General features: G+C 46.9%; 6 protein-coding genes across 6 annotated transcripts; 4 read left to right on the top strand and 2 right to left on the bottom strand.

Moving 5' to 3' along the window:
• Nucleotides 1-444: 444 nt before the first annotated feature.
• GL218_02459 (Protein kinase rad3) lies at nucleotides 445-6,400 on the top strand (the record flags this gene model as incomplete). Its single annotated transcript, XM_033578978.1, has 9 exons — nucleotides 445-575; nucleotides 624-788; nucleotides 843-939; nucleotides 993-1,472; nucleotides 1,528-1,773; nucleotides 1,824-3,059; nucleotides 3,108-3,582; nucleotides 3,637-4,120; nucleotides 4,171-6,400. The coding sequence occupies 9 exons, from the start codon at nucleotides 445-447 to the stop codon at nucleotides 6,398-6,400; spliced, it is 5,544 nt and encodes a 1,847-aa protein (XP_033438798.1).
• Nucleotides 6,401-7,381: 981 nt separating this feature from the next.
• GL218_02458 (PARP-type zinc finger-containing protein C2A9.07c) lies at nucleotides 7,382-8,817 on the top strand (the record flags this gene model as incomplete). Its single annotated transcript, XM_033578977.1, has 6 exons — nucleotides 7,382-7,397; nucleotides 7,530-7,671; nucleotides 7,719-7,820; nucleotides 7,884-7,959; nucleotides 8,011-8,675; nucleotides 8,769-8,817. The coding sequence occupies 6 exons, from the start codon at nucleotides 7,382-7,384 to the stop codon at nucleotides 8,815-8,817; spliced, it is 1,050 nt and encodes a 349-aa protein (XP_033438799.1).
• A 601-nt stretch (nucleotides 8,818-9,418) lies between these two features.
• On the top strand, nucleotides 9,419-12,398 carry GL218_02457 (ER membrane protein complex subunit 1; the record flags this gene model as incomplete). Its single annotated transcript, XM_033578976.1, has 2 exons — nucleotides 9,419-12,289; nucleotides 12,360-12,398. 2 exons carry the CDS (start codon nucleotides 9,419-9,421, stop codon nucleotides 12,396-12,398), a joined length of 2,910 nt encoding a protein of 969 aa, XP_033438556.1.
• Nucleotides 12,399-13,010: 612 nt separating this feature from the next.
• Nucleotides 13,011-14,811, bottom strand: GL218_02456 (Aspartate-tRNA ligase, cytoplasmic; the record flags this gene model as incomplete). Its single annotated transcript, XM_033578975.1, has 2 exons — nucleotides 13,011-13,688; nucleotides 13,756-14,811. 2 exons carry the CDS (start codon nucleotides 14,809-14,811, stop codon nucleotides 13,011-13,013), a joined length of 1,734 nt encoding a protein of 577 aa, XP_033438794.1.
• A 461-nt stretch (nucleotides 14,812-15,272) lies between these two features.
• On the top strand, nucleotides 15,273-16,321 carry GL218_02455 (Protein cms1; the record flags this gene model as incomplete). The annotated part of the gene is made up of 5 exons (XM_033578974.1): nucleotides 15,273-15,537; nucleotides 15,612-15,786; nucleotides 15,860-15,905; nucleotides 15,969-16,074; nucleotides 16,140-16,321. The coding sequence occupies 5 exons, from the start codon at nucleotides 15,273-15,275 to the stop codon at nucleotides 16,319-16,321; spliced, it is 774 nt and encodes a 257-aa protein (XP_033438793.1).
• A 479-nt stretch (nucleotides 16,322-16,800) lies between these two features.
• On the bottom strand, nucleotides 16,801-17,616 carry GL218_02454 (uncharacterized protein; the record flags this gene model as incomplete). The annotated part of the gene is made up of 3 exons (XM_033578973.1): nucleotides 16,801-17,298; nucleotides 17,357-17,445; nucleotides 17,508-17,616. The coding sequence occupies 3 exons, from the start codon at nucleotides 17,614-17,616 to the stop codon at nucleotides 16,801-16,803; spliced, it is 696 nt and encodes a 231-aa protein (XP_033438555.1).
• Between the last annotated feature and the right edge of the window lie 57 nt (nucleotides 17,617-17,673).

Below are 17,673 nucleotides of genomic sequence, written 5' to 3'. Positions count from 1 at the left end.
CGAAGAAAGGTCTCGGCCGATTCGCTAACGTTATCTAAAGTGACTGCTCGCCTATGGTGTTTACTTGGGGTTGAGCCCCTGACGAGTCTCACAGACTTAAAGCCTATCTTAGAGTATGTTTATTTAGTTACCTGCATCGTTGGTTATATTTTATTTACCTATATTAATAGGACACGATTCGAAGAGTTATCTGAATCCGAGTTATGCCGAATCATTGACTTGCTCGGTTACGTCTGTTGTGCTGCAGATGATACGCTTTTGATACATGAGAAGAGAGGCGATAAGTTCCTGCGACTCGACTGTTGTCATTGTCAGGCTTCAAGATCATCATGCGAAAGGTCGTTCTATGTTGACCTCACTACAAAGCAAGCGGTCCAAGGTATATTTGCTTCGTTGGTTCGGCTTCCAGGTTTCCTGGAATCTCAGAAACCACGCGTAACCGCGATGACTGCGATGAGACGCATCGCAAAGCACTGTACAGATTTAGACTTTCTGGATATAGAAATTTCCATAACTGCACAATGGTGCTTAAAGTCGCTCCAGAGCTCTGTTAGAGAGCTTCGTATTGCTGCCGGGTAAGTAAGTGTTAAAGCACTTATTCAATTTTTTTCTAACAGGTTTAGACGAACTATTACCGTGTTTTTATCCACATCAACTCATCCGAGCATCACATCAAAAGTTGTACAAAGGAACTGCGCAAATGTTCTCAACATACTTCGGTCTCTTTCGGACCAAGACATGCCTCAGCTTACAGAAACTTGTATTTTAGCTTGGTCTCAAGTTGGAAGGTAGGCGCAGAAATCCAACACCGGTTCTAAATGATTACTAAATGTTCATATTAGTGTTATAGACGATGATCAACTAAACCTCGTACTCGTGAAGCTGGTTGATTATCTAGGGCACGAGAGCATGATCATATCTGCAGCCGCATTTGCCGAGGTACGAGTTTTTCATTGTAATCTTTGTTGCGCCAGGCATCTTACTCTAGGCAGATAGTGAAGCTGGCTCGCTCTCGGGGTATGGCTATTCGGCAATTCTTTGAACCGTTTTGGCGATATCTTGCCTTCTCCGCAACCAAAGATCTCACGACCCGCCCAAAACTGACAAAGCTATTGGCAGAGCTATTAGATATGAGCGTAGTGGAGCTGCTACTGTACATACAAAAATATGCTCTGCCCTGGCTTGTGCTTACCAAGAAGCGAGATGTTATTCAAAAGATCGCCGAAGCTCGAAACGAAAAAGAAGTGTGGCAGCCGTGTCTGGACGAGGCTAACTTAGGCCCAATACTGGCTCTTTTGCTTACCCAGGAAGCCCCTGATATTCAGCAATTTTGTATGGAGTTGTTGGGGCATATCTCGCTCCATCTTAATAAATCGGGTGGTCTTCTAGAGTTACTTCGAATAGAACCTATCGGGACTACCTTAGAACTACTGAAGGCCGCAGGCGATTCCGAAGAAGATCGAAAACATCACGTAAGAACCCTATGCCCATACGGTTTGTTATAAGCCACGCTAATTAGACTTATAGATCCGCGGCGTCTTGAATAAAGTGGCAAGCATGATGCTAGCGGGGAGTGGAGAGTTGAAACAGAAAAAAGTACACGCATCAGGCCCCTTTTTACAGAGGTATGCACTGGCACTCATGGCCGGGCTAACTCAGGTCATCAATGATGCGTCAATCCGAACATCAATACAAGAACGGAAACGATACATAAAAGCGATGGAGGAGATGATTCGAACTGGTAAACAGTACATCCGTATTGCTCGTCCGCAGGTAATGTTGATGCCTTAGCTTGCACTTAATACGCGCTGACCACATAATAGATCTCCGCTTGTCTTCAGGCGGTAATGCTATACGACGAACTTCGCTCCGCTGCGTTTTCATGCTGGGCTGCAATGCTTATTCACTTGGAAGAAGAGGATGTCGAGGCTCTTATTGAAACGACATTCTTCCTCATCAGTCATTACTGGTCCTCATTCGACGAAGCAACCCAGAAGCTGACTCGAAATTTAATCGAATCTTTATTAGAAAAAGAGAGTGTGGTATTAGAAGCGATGATTAGTAAACTGCCATCGTTTAGTCACATCAACAATCTATTAGATATCGAAGCTCAGTTGAGCAAGCTCCGTCAACCTGTAGACAGCAGGACGGCTTTCTCCTTGCTCGCAGAGAGAATTCGCCATGAGAATGATGGGGTCGTCTTGCTAGCACTGAGAGAGCTCGTATCCTATCTACAGAGGCAGCAAGACTATTTACAGGCATCCGCCGTTAGTGAGCAACCTGACTCTGTTGTGCCTATCCTTGCTCGCTCGCTTCTTGATTGCTCATCGCGATATAACGGCGTCCACGGTGAAATCTGCGATCTCTGCACCCAGTGCATAGGGTTGATAGGTTGTCTAGACCCAAACCGCGTGGAGACAGTTCGTGCGGAGAGACAGATCGTTGTTAAAAGTAATTTTGAGCATGCCGGGGAGACAACAGATTTTGTTATATATATACTTGAGGAGGTTCTAGTTAAATCATTCCTTTCCGCAACTGATACTAATCTTCAGGGGTTCCTCTCATATGCCATGCAAGAGCTTCTCGACAGATCTGATATCAGAGCTGCCGTGGAGATGCAAGGCTCTCGAGAGGCAGCACCTATTTACCGCAAATGGCTGACGATGTCTGAAAATTCTCGGGAGGTATTAATTCCTTTCATGACTTCGAGATACGTTGTCCAACCAATGGCACCACAGAAGACAGAATACCCCATCTTTCGTCCCGGTAAGACAAGGTATGCCAACTGGATGCGGAATCTCACCCTCGATCTTATGCGTAAACCGCAAGCTCCATTTGCTCAGCTCATATTCGAACCCCTATGTCGGGTGATTCGAATCAAGGACCTATCAACTGCGGAATTTCTATTTCCTTATGTAGTTCTTCACATTGTTGTTGGTGAAGATACGACGGACGAAGAGCGATCAAATGTTCTTAATGAGCTTCTCAACGTACTTCAACACGAAGTTCCGAATAATGCTACTTACGAAGAGAGGGAGAATCAAAAGTTGTACTGCGAGGTAAGTTTTATACGCGTATTCTTCACGCTCTAAGACTGACTATAATAGGCTGTGTTTCGTTTTATTGACTATGGTATGCGATGGTTACAGTTGAAGAGGAGTTCTGGTGGCCTTAATCCGCGCGACCACGCTGCTATGGATAAAGTACAGAAGATACTTGAATCCATTCCCGCTGAATTGATATCGAAGCGGGCAGTAGATTGCAAGGCTTACTCTCGAGCCTTGTTCCATCTAGAACAGCATATTCGTCAGGTAGATGAGGAGAAGAGAGGCACCGACGAGAGAGAGCGATTCCTTCAAAGGTTGCAAGACATATATACGCAAATAGATGAACCGGATGGTTTGGAGGGAATATCAGCACATCTGCACGTACTTGACATTAACCAACAGGTTCGAAGTCATCGGAAGGCTGGGAGATGGGCAGCGGCACAGACTTGGTATGAAATCAAGCTGGCTGAAGATCCTGATAATGTAGACGTTCAGATCGATCTCTTAACTTGCCTTAAGGAGTCAGGACAGCATGGTGAGCTGCTTCTCTTGGATATTCGTTTACACTGATAGCTAATCGAGATCACAGATGTCCTTCTGAATTATGTAGAAGGTATCGAGAAGCACACCGCAATAACGACGATCAATCGGATAGTGCCGTACGCCGTAGAAGCGTCCTGGGCAACGGGAAGGTGGCAGACGATGGAGAAATTTATTAGGAAGTACCAAGGAGATCTTACGGAAAATTTCAACGTATCCATCGCTCAAGCCCTTCTTTGCCTAAAAAGGGGATCGACCAAGGACTTCGTCGATCAGATGAAAATACTCAGGGACAGAGTCAATGCTTCCATGAATTACTCAGTCACATCATCGCTACAAGCGTGTCACGAGCCCATGCTGAAATGCCATGTCTTAACCGATCTAGAGCTTATTGCTGGCATTAACAACGATGGCAACCAACATCCCCAGGAGGTGCTCAAAACTCTCAGCCGACGTCTTGAGGTTCTCGGATCGTATGTGAGCGATAAACAGTACGTGCTCGGTATTCGGCGGGCAGCTATGAAATTGTTAGGGTAAGTCTCCGTGAATCACATAACTTGCCTTCGAAAGCTAATTTTAATAGATCGCGATTCAGTGACCTGGATATTTCAGCTCTCTGGCTGTCAAGTGCTCGGCTTGCAAGAAAGACTAATTCCATGCACCAGTCCTTCAACGCAGTGCTCCATGCTTCACAGCTGGGTGATAATTCAGCAACCATCGAAAATGCTCGACTCTTATGGAAAGAAGGTCACAATAGAAAGGCAATACAGACGCTTCAAGGAGCTATTGCTAGCCAAGCCTTTACCAGCCATAGTTTCACCGAACATGAATCCTCTGAGAAAAACCTTGAGTCGCAACAGAGCATGTTGACTGCGCGTGCTCAATTACTTCTCGCAAAGTGGCTCGATAGTGCAGGCCAGACTCATGCATCTGCGCTGCGGGAACATTATCGGAACGTCCCTAAAATCTACGGCACGTGGGAAAAGGGTCACTACTACCTCGGCCGACATTACAAAAAAGTTCTTGAATCTGAGAAGGTTCTTAAACCGGATGATCAGAGTGACGAATATCTAACAGGGGAGACGGCGAAGCTCGTAATCGAGAACTACATCAGATCATTAAACTATGGGGTCAAGTACCTCTACCAAACCCTTCCTCGGGTACTAACGTTATGGCTTGAGATGGGTGCTCAGGTCGATAAAGCACCGGAAGGCAAGATCTCTCTTTCCAAAGAGCTTCAGTATCGTCGTAAAACACAGCTCGAGTCGCTTCATAAGTATCTTTTCAAATCAATTCAGCGGTTACCAGCGTATATCTTCTATACAACTTTACCTCAACTAGTAGCTCGTATCGCTCATCCTAATACAGAAGTATTCATGATACTCGAGGAGATCATATTGAGAGTTGTCGAGGCTCATCCAAGACAAGCACTATGGAGTTTGTTTGCTGTTATGACATCTCGGCAAGCGACTTCTGAACGGAGGGCGCGCGGTCAGCAGATGCTACAAAAGCTCAGAGGTAAAAATAAGAAGGTAGAGAACGGTACTTACGATCTCAAAGCTCTGCTGCGAATGGGTGAGAAGTTGGCAGAGCAGCTACTCATGGCTTGTAATAATGGGGATTTCCAGAGCAATAGGACGACAGTAGCCAGCATCACCCGAGATTTGAACTTCAATCACAAATGTACTCCGTGTCCCCTCGTCGTTCCGATCGAAGCCTGTCTCACGGCCACGCTGCCTACCCTCACAGATAATGTCAAAAAACATAAAGCGTTTTCGCGAGACGTCATTTCCATTCAATCATTCCTTGACGAGGTTTTAGTCCTAGGTTCTTTAGCGAAACCTCGAAAACTTACAGCTCGCGGGTCAAACGGAGTAAACTATGGTCTGCTCATCAAACCTAAGGACGATCTTCGAACTGACCAACGGCTAATGGAATTCAATGGAATGATCAATCGATCGTTGAAGCGAGATGCGGAATCCAGTAGGAGACAACTATACATCAAAACGTACGCCGTTACGCCACTCAATGAAGAATGCGGTATCATCGAGTGGGTTGACGGGCTTAAAACACTTCGGGATATTCTCCTCGCTATTTACCGATCGCGTGGCATTATCCCCAATTATCAACACCTCGCACAGATGATGAAAGATGCTGCCTCGGGAGACAAGAATACCAAAATATTTTCAGAAACGATCATAGGAATGTTCCCACCTGTACTTCCTAATTGGTTCATCGCGCAATTCCCGAACCCTTCAGCCTGGTTCGCAGCTCGACTTAGGTACACAAGGTCGTGCGCTGTCATGTCGATGGTTGGTACCATTCTAGGACTCGGTGATCGACATGGAGAGAACGTGCTCCTAGAAGAAGGCAACGGCGGCGTATTTCATGTCGACTTCAATTGTCTTTTCGACAAAGGCCTTACCTTTGCGCAGCCTGAACGGGTGCCATTCCGCTTAACGCACAATATGGTGGCAGCAATGGGAATTTACGGATATGAGGGGCCATTTAGACAGTGTTCAGAGCTGACACTAAGCATTCTTCGACAACAAGAGGAGACGTTGATGACTATTTTAGAAGCTTTTATCTACGATCCAACATTAGATTTGCAGCGAGATAAGCGTAGAAAGAACGAGGTAGTCAGGCTTAACCCCCAGAGCGTGGTGGATAGTATTAAGAGGAAAGTTAGGGGTTTACTACCCGACGAGAGCATACCGCTTGGAGTGGAGGGGCAGGTGGAAGAGCTGATCAAGCAGGCTGTCAACCCAAAGAATCTGTCGGCTATGTATATTGGTTGGTGTCCGTTCTTGTAGAAGAACAGTACCATTCCATTTTTATAGCTGCTCGTTTCCTCACTATGGGATGTGAGATGTGAGAAGCTCATTGTTACCGTGGGGTTTAGACATGATATTTTTAATAGTCATTCTCTACACACAGGTTCTGCATTTAGGCTGTGTTTCTTGCGTGTTTAGATTAGAGGGAAAGGGGGCATAATGTGATGAAATACCTACGAGAAAATGAAATGAAATAAGTTATTGATATTACGAGTGCAAACAAATTAGGAAATAGTAGAATTTTCAAGCAGGTGATCGTTTCCCCTTGAACGATGAGATGTGCAAATTAAATATACCGTAACTCAACCATGGTTTGGTAGGTGCGGTACACCTATAGTTAGTGTATGAGTACCTAAGTGTACCTACGTACCTAGGTAACTTACCTCCTATGTAAAAGGTACCTGCAGTTGCCTAGGTGAATAATAAGGTACCTAAAGACACCTATAATTTATGCCCTAATCAATCGTGCTGCCGCCTAAATTGTGTTACATAGGGCCCAACTGTAAGGGCATAGCCCACTGCTAAATAGACAGTTCGGGGTGTCTGGAGCTGCCTCCGTGTTCGACGCGCTGCCAACGCGTTTCAACACCCCCCCGAACTCGTCTCCAATTCTTTCGATTTCAACCACCTTCCTTATTGTCTCTCTCCCTTTAACAACCTGAGGCCATTTTGTCTCTCCATTTATTCTCTTTATTTCGGATGTGCTGCATTTGACATTTGATATACTTTTAACCTTAAAGAGGCTCATCTATCAAATCGCAGTTTCTTCCGCAAATTTATTTAAAACAAAATACATATTCCAAGACCTGCATTAATTCATTTCTTCCCGAGGGTCGCCTCTTCCACCACACCGAATCGCCCCTGTCGTATATTATACGATTCTTCACTTACCTTTGACTTGCGACATTCTAAGAAACTACCTAATACATTAGGTATTTCTCAAATCAATTCAAGACAATCATGTCTTATCGCATTGGTACGTTTTAATCTTTATTTATCTCTATCGTCGTGAATATCACCCCTTACATTCTACCCCATTATCATAGTCTTCGCACTATATTATTTACCCAATTGTCTTCTTTCGTAGTATAGCTAACCTATATTTTAGAGATCGCCAAAACTGGCCGTGCTGGCTGCCAGGATACCCTATGCAAGAAGACTGGCGACAAAATCCAAAAGGGTGAGCTACGTTTCGGTGTCTGGGTTGATTTGCCCGGATCCGAAAACGGATCCTACAGATGGCGACACTGGTATGACAGTCTATTGCTTTTATAAATCACCAACTAATTTCCCTAAGGGGCTGTATCTCCGGCAAGACCGTCGCCAACCTTCAGGAGAAGATCTCCGATGGCGATGGTGATTATCAGTGGGACATGATCGATGGTTACGATGAGTTAGAGTAAGTATTACCAATAGTTACATGGTTTATAATTCTTCCATTTTGCTAACTTTTCTCCCCTAGTGAGTCCCCTGAGATCCAAGAAAAGATCCGACGTGTCGTGACTCAAGGTCATATCGATCCCGAAGACTTCAAAGGAGTAAGCTTCCATTTTGTGGATTCTATCAAATAGTAACTGACAATTTGGTAGGATCCCGAATTTAACAAGCCTGGCCACCCGGCTATTCGCGGTCGTACTAACTCTAAGAAAAAGGCGAAGGATGATGAGGTCAGTCTATCCATTGTGTTCCGTTTTTCACTTCTACTCACATTTGTTAAGGACGAGGAAGAGGAAGCCCCCAAGAAGGCTGCTCCCAAGAAATCTGCGAAGCGTGGCCGCAAGAAGGCAGATGAGGAAGACGATGAAGAAGATGATGCCCCACCTGCTAAGAAGAAGGCCACCAAAGCTAGCCGCAAGCCTAAGAAGGTAGCTGACGAGGATGAGGATGAGGAAGAAGAGCCAGAAGAGGCTGCGCCTGTCAAAGCTCCTGCCAAGGCCCCTGCTAAAAAGGCTCGAGGTAAGAAGGCTGCCGCTAAAGCTCCAGCCCCAGCCCCTGAATCTGGCGATGACGAGCAAGATGAGGAACCAGAGCCTGCCCCCAAGGCCAAGGCTAAGCCCAAAGCGAAGGGCGGTCGTAAGGCTAAGGCTGTTGAGCCTGAGCAGGATGAAGAAGACGACGAGGAACCTGCCCCAAAGACGGCGCCTAAGAAGGCAGCACCCAAAGCAAAGGGTGGCCGCAAGACCAAGGCCGCCGAAGCTGACGAGGAAGAAGCTGCTCCTAAGCGTGGCCGGGGTCGAGGTCGTCCCAAGAAAACGTAAGTTTTCAACTTCAGTTAACTCGGGTTTGATAATATAAGCTAACAAGATGAACAGAGATGACAATGAGTAAAAGCTCTAAGTTCTTTCAGGCCGGACAATATAGTTGACGACGATTTCAAGATGCCATTCCTCTCCTAGTCCATTGCAATGTTATTAAGGGCTGTTTAAGCAGATAATCCATGCGTTTCCTTTCAAATTTAGCCAGTTCGTTAAGCAGGACAGTCAAGATAGGAGGTCTTGATACTGATCCATGTAATACCAGCAGAAGAAAGGCATATATTATGGTAGTTATGCTTCGAGAGATACCAATTGATGCTTGAGATTGTTGCTATTACATGGGCGTATTGATTCTTGAGCTATACCTACCAGCATTTGCCATAATTAATGATTATGAAATAGCATAGCAGGTACATATAATTGACTTGATGAGATCAATCAAATTTCCTTTTGGGTATGTGGGTATTGTATATGTACCTAATAGATGAATATCTTGGTTGTATGCATACGAGCTATAGGTTACGTAATAATACCTACCTAAGACACCTATGTAAGCATTGGATCATAGTGGATTCGAAGTGGATTTGACGTGGATTCGTCCCAACGTTAAACAACGGTGGATCTTCTCTAAGCCATCAACCATTCAGCCATCGACTCTAATGCCAGATATTACTGATTATCACGATCCCGGTTCCAAATAGCATCTTTGTCGCGTAGATTAGTCTCTACGCATTCGAACAAGATGCATCTACCGGCTCAGACGCTATCAATTGCTTTACTGTTAGCTCTGCCTGCTGCCGTGCGCGCCGTCTTCAAAGACGAGGTTGGCCATATCGACTTCCACCACGAGCTCCTCGGTGTTCCCCAACGCGAAACCACATTCTTCCACCGTCCGAGGCCCCAGGAAAAGGCTAGCCTGCTATACACTCTTAGCGATTTAGGCGTTTTAGGTGCTGTCAATCCCGGCAACGGTGCTGTCGTATGGAGACAGCTGTTAAATAAGAATGTTACGGATGGTGGTGGCCATCTACGAGCTGGAGAGGATGAGACATGGTTAGCCAGTGCTTTGGGCAGCTCCGTGCATGCATGGGATGCTATTAGCGGCCGCAATGTCTGGACAATTGACTTCGATGGGGCTGTCAAGGACCTAGAAGTTATGGAGATGACCGAGACAGACCACAAAGACGTCCTAGCGTTATATCAAGAAGACGATGCAACGGTTGCACGAAGGATACACGGCATTGATGGGCGTGTGGTCTGGGAATTCAGGGAAGTTACCAAAGGTGTCCCTCTACAAGTCAGCACCAACGTCGAGAAGGTCTTTGTCGTCACTCTACATGGGTCGCTGCTATCCTACAACCTCAAGGTTATCGTGCTAGATACCCTCACCGGGAAGAAGTTAGACGAGATTGTCCTTGGAACTAAGGGCGAGGTGCAAAAGCCGGAGGATGTTCAGTTCGTCGGCGCTAACTCCGCGGCTCCCGTCGTTGCTTGGACAGATAACACTTTAACGAAGCTCAAGGTCAACGTCCTCGGCTCTAAGAACAGACAAGAGTTCCCTCTCGTGGCTGATACGGTTAGTGTGGAAGTCCATGCTCCGCACACCGTTCGCTCTTCGCCGCATTTCCTCGTACACACTCGAACTAAGAAGGGAAGTAGGGCTGACATATTCCACGTCGACCTCAAGAGCAATGCCATTACCAAAGCGTACGACTTACCATTACTCGAGGGTGGAAGTGCATTCTCTACCAGCTCGTCTGCTGCCAATGTCTACTTCACTCGAGTTACTGCCGATGAGGTCATTATTACTTCATCCGTCTCTCATGGCATTTTAGGTCGTTGGTCCTTGAACACAGGAGCGGAAAAATTAGATGCTGCACATGGTGTCTCTGAGGTCATTAAGAAGTCCGAAGATAACTACGCCGTCAGATCAGCTATTGTCACCGACGCCGACGACTGGACGCAAATTGTCAATGGTGATGTGTCTTGGACTCGACCTGAAGGACTAAGTGGTGCGATTGCTGCTACGTGGGCGGAAATTCCCGAGTCGGAAGATCTAGCGAAGACGTTGGAGGCCGAGGCGCATACCGATCCCTGGTCCGCTTTCGTCCATCGCGTCACTCGTCATATCGACGAGCTTCAGTACTTGCCCGCGTACTTACAAACAGTTCCCGAGCGTATTTCGGCTAGTCTTCTTGGCTCAGAGACTATAAGGTCAAGCGAAACTCTGACACGAGATGGCTTCGGATTCAATAAGCTCGTCGTTCTTGCGACAAAGCGCGGTAAGCTATACGGACTCGACACTGGCAACCACGGCAAGATTGTCTGGTCTAAGTCGGCAAGCGAGACCCCTGGAAAGAAGCCATGGAATGTGAAGGCCATCCATGCTGATGATGTGAATGGATTCGTTACTGTCCGTGGATCTGACGGTGAATTTATTATCGTTAAATCTGATACTGGCAAGACTGTTGAATCGATACCGACCGGTTTGTTTCCTGCGGTTGAAAGTGCTGTTGTGGTGGACAGCGACGCCGGGCCCTGGTTGTTGCCTGTTGGCGAAGGTGGGAAGATTGCTGAGATAAATAGCACGTGGGCTCCCAAGCAGACTGTTGTCACACGGACGAGCGATGGCGGAATCAGGGGGGTGAAATTTGTGACTAAGGGTGAACAAGCTATCGAAGTTCCAACTTGGATCTTCAACCCTCCTACAGGACAGAGGATCGTCGAGGTTGCAAGTCGGTCTACACACGACCCAATTGCATCTATAGGCCGAGTACTTGGGGACCGGACTGTCAAGTACAAGTACTTGAATCCTAACACGCTGGTAGTCGCCGCGATCAACGAACAAGCAGCCTCCCTCTCAGTCTACCTTCTAGATACGATTTCCGGACAAGTATTAACTTCATCTACCTACGAAGGTATCGACCCTACCAAAGACATTACATGTGCCGTAGCCGAGAACTGGTTTTTATGCTCTTTCTTCGGCCAATACAAGCTGCGAGATTCTCAATCCCAGAGACTAAAGGGATACCAAGTTGTCGTATCCGACCTATACGAATCAGATAATGCAAACGATCGCGGTCCGCTTGGCGACTCAGTTAATTACTCAGCCCTAGATCCGATCGATTTGCCTACTGGCCCATATCTCCCTTCCGTCGTGTCCAAAACATTTATCCTATCAGCCCCTATCAAATCCCTCGCCGTGACAAAGACACGCCAAGGCATCACATCTCGCCAGCTACTAGCGTACCTACCGGAATCCCACTCCATCGTCGGCATCCCACGCATGGCCCTAGAGCCTCGCCGCCCCGTAGGCCGGGATCCGACTCCCGCGGAGCTAGAAGAGGGGTTGAGCAAATACTTCCCCGCCATCGAGTTAGACCCGCGTATGTTAATCACGCACCAGCGTGACGTGCTGGGTGTTAAGGAGGTGATTACGGCGCCGGCTGTGCTCGAGAGCACAAGCTTGGTTCTGGCGTATGGCATCGATGTGTTTGGCACGAGGGTCACACCTAGTCTGGCATTTGATGTCTTGGGTAAGGGGTTCAATAAGTTGGCACTTGTAGGCACGGTCGCGGCACTTGTTCTGGGTGTAGGTGCTTTGAGGCCTATGGTAAGCTCTGCACTCTTTTCATATCGTTTTTTCTGAGTGCCGAAATATAAATGCTAACAACCCAACGCAGGTCCGGAAGAAGCAGATCGATGCTCGGTGGAAATCTTGAGTAAATCAGATCAGGGGATACGAGGGAATGTCACAGGTTTTAATATAATAAAACAGGACGGGAAATATAAAGTGATAGAGAAATACGGTATGCATTGTATATTAGTATTGTAAAGGGGAAGTAGTGGTACCGTGATATCATGAATAGGTAGTCAGATGCTGCGCCTAGGGAAGTTTCTAATGCGAATAAATAAAATAAACAAGTACATCTCGTCTGTCTAGTGTCTGAATTCCTTCCCTTCTTCCCATTTTATAGTGAGATTAATACCTATGAGCCTAACATCCCAGAACGGGGATTATATGTCGTAACCGCAGAGAAACCTCCACGAATTGGGTGCTCAAGAATATAGTAAGAGTGGTAAGCGATGAGGTAGGTACTTTACGCAACATTAAACACGGACAGTTAGTTAATTTGAAAATATTTATTTTGTTTTATTCTATTTGTCACGACATCTACTCTTCAGCTCGGCACAACTAGGTATGACAAAACCCTCGCCCCTGAATCACGAGAATAGTTCTTTACTTCTCCTTTTTCTCTTACTTCCCTTCCCATTTTCGCTTCCTATCGCAATAAGCCTCGGCAAGGTACACACATCACACACCCACCCATCCCTTACGGGGTGAGCCTCTTAGGTGTGCGGGGGTAATAGCTTGCCAGATGCACACTGGGTAAGTTCAAGTACCACGCGACCACACGGTCGAGACCAATGCCTCCACCGCCATGAGGCGGCACACCGGCTGACCTGAACACGTCGACGTAGTCCTTGATACCGGGACTCGTGGGGTCGATGCCCTTCTTGCGTAGACGAGCTTCGAGCAGCTCGGGGATGTGGATACGCTGGCCGCCGGACAGAATCTCCTGGCCGCGCATGAAGAAATCGTACGCGTTGGTGACCTTCGGGTTCTCGGGATCCTCGATAGTGTAGAAGGGACGTGCACCCTCGGGGAACTTGTCGAGCACGTAGAAGTCGGTGCCAAACTTCTTGCGTACCAAGGCTCCTAGCGCCTTTTCTTGCGGAGTGCTCATGTCTTCATCGTCTGAGACGTTGCGGAATTCCTCAGGTCCTTCCTCGCGTAGTAGCTTCTGGCCCTCGGCAAACGTGAGTCGCACTTCCTTGCCATTTTCCGGTAGTAAAAACTCGTCTGATGGGTAAATAGCTCGGACGAGCTCGATTTGCTCCTTGCATCGCTCCTGGAGGCCTCGGAAGATGTAGAGCATGACGCCTTCGATCATGTCGCGGACCTCGTGGTAATGGTCCTCAATTTCCATCTCCAGATCGAGACCAGTGAACTAGAAACCGTTAGTTAATTTACTTTAGTTAGACAGTAATTAAGTACTAATTAAAAGTGTATCCTACCTCAGTCATATGTCGGGGAGTGTTACTGTTCTCTGCTCTGAATACTGGTCCGATACAGTAGACGCGCTTTCGACCACCAGCAATTTCAATTTGCTTATAAAACTGAGGCGATTGCGCAAGGAAAGCCTGCTTCTCGAAGTACGGTAGCGAAAAGACGTTTGCGCCACCTTCGGAAGCGGCACCAATTAGGCAAGGGGGCTCGAACTGGACGAAATCTTTAGACTCGAGATATTCGCTAAACAGCTTTCGCACCGTCATTCGAACATCAGCGATAGCTTGCTGTACGGGTGCTCGCTTGTGCAGAGCCGGGTTGTTCAAGTGCGTAGACAAGCTCGCAGACGGCGCGGCAGCAGATTCTGCAATGCTCAGGTTCTCGACACCCTCGGTCGGTGCTGGGGCAGGTGCTGAGGGGTCCTCATCGTCGAAGCTGGAAATAGCCCTGTTCGCGGCATTAAGACCTAGGGGAAGGACCTCGGGACCAGAGGCGATCAAATAGACCTTTGTTAAGTGTAACTCGTAGTCGCTAACACGACAACTCTTGACAGGCTCTAGAGGCTTCTGAACGGTGGCCTCGACTAACACAAAACTCTCTAATCGTACGCCACCAACCCATTTAGCCATCTGCTTGCTGACTAGCTTGCCCTCGGCGCTGGCAGATATGACACCTTGTATAGACCAGTTGCGCTCTTCTCGCAGCTCGACGAAAGCCATCTTTGCGCCTTGCATACGAGAATTTTGAATCCATGCTCGTAGTTTAACAGATTTTCCAATATGCTCGTCTCCTAAATGTTTGAGTTGTACTTTGTCTGCAGCAACTCTGGTTGTGGGAGTAATATCGCCATAGTTATCCTTGGCGAGATCCTCGTTTCCACCAGAAGCAGCTTTTTGAGCGGCAGCAGCAGCTTCTCTCTCAGCAGCCTTGCGCGCCTTTTCGGCTTCCTTCTTAGCCTTTGCTTCGGCCTTCTTTGCGCCCTTCTTAGACTGGGCGGGAGCTTCACCCTCGGCTGGAGGGGCAGAACCCTCAGCTTGGGCCGGGTCAACGGGAGGTTCAGACATGTTCTAGTGAAATTTGTGGAAGTGGTATAAATCCAATTGAAGTGAAAATACGAGAAAAGAAACGTAGGATTTCCCTCCTATAAATATGTCGCCGGCGTGAGCAACAACGTACGATGGGGTGATAAATTACTGATAGTTTTTGACTCTTCCGGCGAACGTGTGACGCGGGGCAATTTTCTATTCTTGGTGGGATGTCGGCATAGCGGCGGCATGGCGGGGCTTAAAGACTTAACCTAAAGGCTTAGATTAGATAATTCAAGTTACGAGGTACAGTACGTAACAGTGAATCTCGCATATATGAATATTTAATTTAGGAGCTAGGACCTCGACGGTTAACTGAATTTTTCTTCTCATTGACAATTCTCATTCTCATATCACAACTATCATAATTCTCGACATAACATACCATCTACACTTTACACATAAATTGATAATCCAAAACACATAAATAGGTGTTAATCATGGCCGAAACTCAAGTTCAGAGGCAGCAACCCGCAGCCACAAAAGCCAAGTCCAAGAAACGCCCTCGCAATGACGAAACTACTGCACGTAAACGAAGAAAGCAAGCTTATGAGGAAGAAGAGGAATACCTCGACCTAGAAGCCGGTGTAAACAAGAAGATCTCTATGATCGATAGCCTACTCCTTGCAGACCATTATTCCAAGAAAATCAGGAGATTCGGAACGGATTTAAAACCAGTCGAGCTCAGCCAGTTAGACATATCACGTATACTTAATCCATCCCACATCTTATCAAAGACAGACAAGACAGACAGACAGACACTAATACGCCAATCATAGCAAACTACATCACAGACACCACGTCTTTCCAGGAGACGAGGAATCTAGAGAATCTGCCACAGTTCCTAGAGCAATTCGCAGACGCAAAGAAGCTAGGGGAAGCACCCAAGGACAATGGCGCACCACACACTATCATCGTCACCGGTGCCGGTCTAAGAGCCGCAGATCTCGTGAGGTACGTCCCCCTTTTCACCCTATTCTTATTTCCCTAATACCAGTATAAGTACCTACATACTCACAAAACATAGATCTGTTCGGAAATACCAATCGAAAAACAACGCAGTCGCAAAACTAGTACGTATAACCCATCCGGACCAATTAAGGGGGCTATCCCGACTAACTAACTCCCCTCCCTAGTTCGCAAAGCACATAAAAATCGAGGAAAGCGTACAATTCCTCCAGAAGCACCGCACGGGTGTTGCAGTAGGCACTCCCGTTCGATTATCCGACCTAGTCGATAACTGTGAGTCTCGCCTCCCGTCTTCCCCCTAGGTAAAGCCCTTTTTCGCAGGTCTAACAGACATGTAGCCGCCTTGAACCTAAGTAAGCTCGAGCGCCTGGTTGTAGATGCTTCGCACATTGATCAGAAGAAACGCGGTGTCATGGATATGAAGGAGACCATGTTGCCACTAGCCCGTTGGCTAGCCCGCCAAGAGTTCAAGGAGAGGTATGCCGATCCTGAGAAGCCCCTACAGCTACTTTTCTACTGAGCAGACGGGTACGGCTCCGGTGGGTTGGTTAACCCAGCTTACCAAAGATATTCAAACTTATTCTCTGTAATCTCATGAGAGTAAAGGAAGGCAGTCAACATATGATACCCCGCAGATCGACGAGTCTTTCATTAGTTAGTAATTACACATAGGTAGATTAACCTACCGAACAGTGGGTTTCCCTATGAGATACATTATATTATGAGAAACCCATCGCATTTCGTGCCCTGCATACAAAGCAATTTGTGATTGTAGCAGCCTTAAATAGGCTCGGTGCCAGTTGTCATCGCCTTGAATTAGGTAATTAAGGTTTGGATCAATGGGATCGTGATATTTAATTATATAGACAATTATCAGCATGGCTAAGCTTACATGGGTGATCATCTGCACCCTAATAACATTTGTGCCTTTCTTCTAATAGCAAATTTTCATACCCACGTCGTAAATAAAATCGACAATGGAGATATGCTCGTCTAGCTCTAGTGACTGCTCATGTCCATCCAGTAATCGAGCATGATAACAAAGGTAACCCACAAAACCAGCCCGAAGAAGGATGGTCTTGACCGAGCCCCTTCAGTTGCTTCGGATACAGGTATCACCCAAGGTCGGCTGGATGAGGTAGTTGTTACTTCCGCTGCTTGTGACGTCTCTAGGAATGGACTAGGAGTTAGATGGTTCGAGGTGTAGGTGATAAGGGAATAAGACACCGTGATGAAGTCTGTAACGGTGGTAGTAACAGTTATGGTCGTTCCTATGCCGGCAACGCTTTCCTGTCTTAGTTGGAGATGTGGAACTTCTTCGACTTCTCGGCCGGCAAGATAATCTTCTTCACGAGACCGTAGGAGTTCGTCATTAACCGTACCAGGAGCAGCCATATAGATCTCAGCGCCAAAGCTCATACAAAGCGAGATCGAATGGCTAAGAGCCGGGCCGTAATTATTCGAGTCGCATTGAGAATAGAGACACTGGAATAGGGACTGTAAAAAAAAGGTTAGTTACATGGTAAGGAGCTGTTGTAAAGGAGAGACGACAAACCTTCTGGTAGTCTTTCTCGTTGCAGAGACATCTTGTGTCTAGGCACTGCGTCACAAACATGCTGTCTACCATGCAACGGGAGGCACAACCTGCAATTGTATTAGATTAATAAACTATGATAAACTGGTAGGGCCGACGAAGGAAGACTTACTGGGCGGTCCAGCTAATGAGCTAGAAGTTGTGCCATTGCTAATTGCGATAGCAAGATGCAATAGGCTCACAAGGAAAACCCGTGCAAAAAGGAACTTTGCAAACATCATCGGGTCTTATTCTTTGGTAATCGAAATAGAGAGGGAGTCGAATGGAGTGAGTTATTT

The sequence above is a fragment of the Daldinia childiae genome (assembly GCF_008694065.1).
Source record: "Daldinia childiae strain JS-1345 chromosome Unknown Scaffold2, whole genome shotgun sequence".
Classification (NCBI taxonomy): Eukaryota; Fungi; Ascomycota; class Sordariomycetes; order Xylariales; family Hypoxylaceae; genus Daldinia; species Daldinia childiae.
This window is presented reverse-complemented; position numbering and strand designations above follow the sequence as displayed.